Genomic DNA, 1,418 nt, shown 5'->3' on the forward strand with positions numbered 1-1,418 from the left:
GTCACCATGTCCCGCAGCAGTGGTAGTGGTGGGGGGAGCCGCTGCAACTCCAGCAGGGGGGGCTTCGGTAGCCGGAGCCTGTACAACTTGGGGGATAACAGAACCATCTCCATCAGTGTGGCTGGAGGGGGCTCCCCAGGGCGGGCTCTGGGGGGCTTTGGCCTCAGTAGCGGAGCCTACATGGGCCTGGGGACTGGCAGGCAGTCGTTTGGGCCCGCCTGCCCTCCCGGCGGGATCCAGGAGGTCACGGTCAACCAGAGCCTGCTGACGCCGCTCAACGTGGAGATCGACCCGGAGATCCAGCGGGTGCGCACCCAGGAGCGGGAGCAGATCAAGACCCTCAACAACAAGTTCGCCTCCTTTATTGACAAGGTGGGCTGCCATGGGTTGGAGGGAGGGCGGCTAAGAGAGGATGGGTGGGCGACGGCTGTGCCAGCCCAAGTGTGCGGGCATGGAGGGCTGATGGGGTCCTTTCTGGGGTTCTCCTGGCCTGTGCTTGGGATGGCGACAGGGGATGCTCTCTTGGGCTTTAACCCAATTGCTAAGGTGCATCTGCATCTGAGGACTGTTGGGTACACCCCCCTGTGCCGTGTTGGAACCTTTACTGGGGTCTTCGTGAGCATTGTCACCTAATAGCACAACTTGATTGTGCCTGTTAGCAAGGGGCACCGGCACTGTGGTTTTAAGTGACCGGCCGCTCGGAGGGCAAAGGATAAGACTCGCTGCTCCCTCGGAGATGTACAGCCTCAGATTCCCCATGTATACGGGGTCTCCACGAATCAAAACCAGCAAAATGGCCGTAGGTTTGGTTTGGTTCTTGGCTGCTCTTAGTGGGTGGTCTTTGCGGCCTTTTGCATTTTACGGCTGCAAGAGCTATGGCTCAGAGTCGACCACTTCTCCAAGGCTGAGGACACCGAGCCGGGGAGCTGTCCCTCATTCTTAGCTTTGGAGGAGGTCTAAGGGGCAAAGGTGGAATCAGGACCCCATGGCAAGGTGGTGCAGTGGTGCATGTCCCACAAGAAACACCCTTTTTGTTTCTTCTACTTGTCCTCCCTGTTTGACCCGAGAAAGCGCAGGGAGGGGTAGCGTAGAGGAGGGACCCCTTGCATTTCTTTCTCTCTGGTAGCACCCCAACTGCTTCCCTTGCCTCCTTGATGACCGGGTGACTCTCCTTTGGCGCCCTGGCGGCTCCTGCTCCGTGGTGCTGGTCTTATCCACCTCGAACGCCATATCCCCAGGGCCGTGGGGCCTGGTGAGGAAGACACTGGTGTCAGGGCACACCTTGGCTCACTGACTTGTGCTTTCCAACGTTGATGGCCTTTCTCATGACTCAGCCATGAGGAGCCAGTGCAGGTGACACTGGGACTTTTCCGGGGTCACATAGGCACTTGGAGGCAGGAGTGGGACTGGGACCCAGG

General features: G+C 59.2%; 1 protein-coding gene across 1 annotated transcript in view; it reads left to right on the top strand.

The window, feature by feature from the left end:
- The window catches only part of KRT79 (keratin 79), a gene marked incomplete at its 5' end in the record, with an annotated part of 9,109 nt that continues 7,691 nt past the window's right edge, over positions 1-1,418 (top strand). Inside the window, one exon of the mRNA XM_004711451.4 lies at positions 1-372. Coding sequence (XP_004711508.3) covers positions 1-372 — 372 coding nt within the window. The remainder of the gene's footprint in view (positions 373-1,418) is intronic.

The sequence above is a fragment of the Echinops telfairi genome, unplaced genomic scaffold, assembly GCF_000313985.2.
Source record: "Echinops telfairi isolate 266 unplaced genomic scaffold, ASM31398v2 ScPeMD7_12;HRSCAF=54, whole genome shotgun sequence".
Lineage (NCBI taxonomy): Eukaryota > Metazoa > Chordata > Mammalia > Afrosoricida > Tenrecidae > Echinops > Echinops telfairi.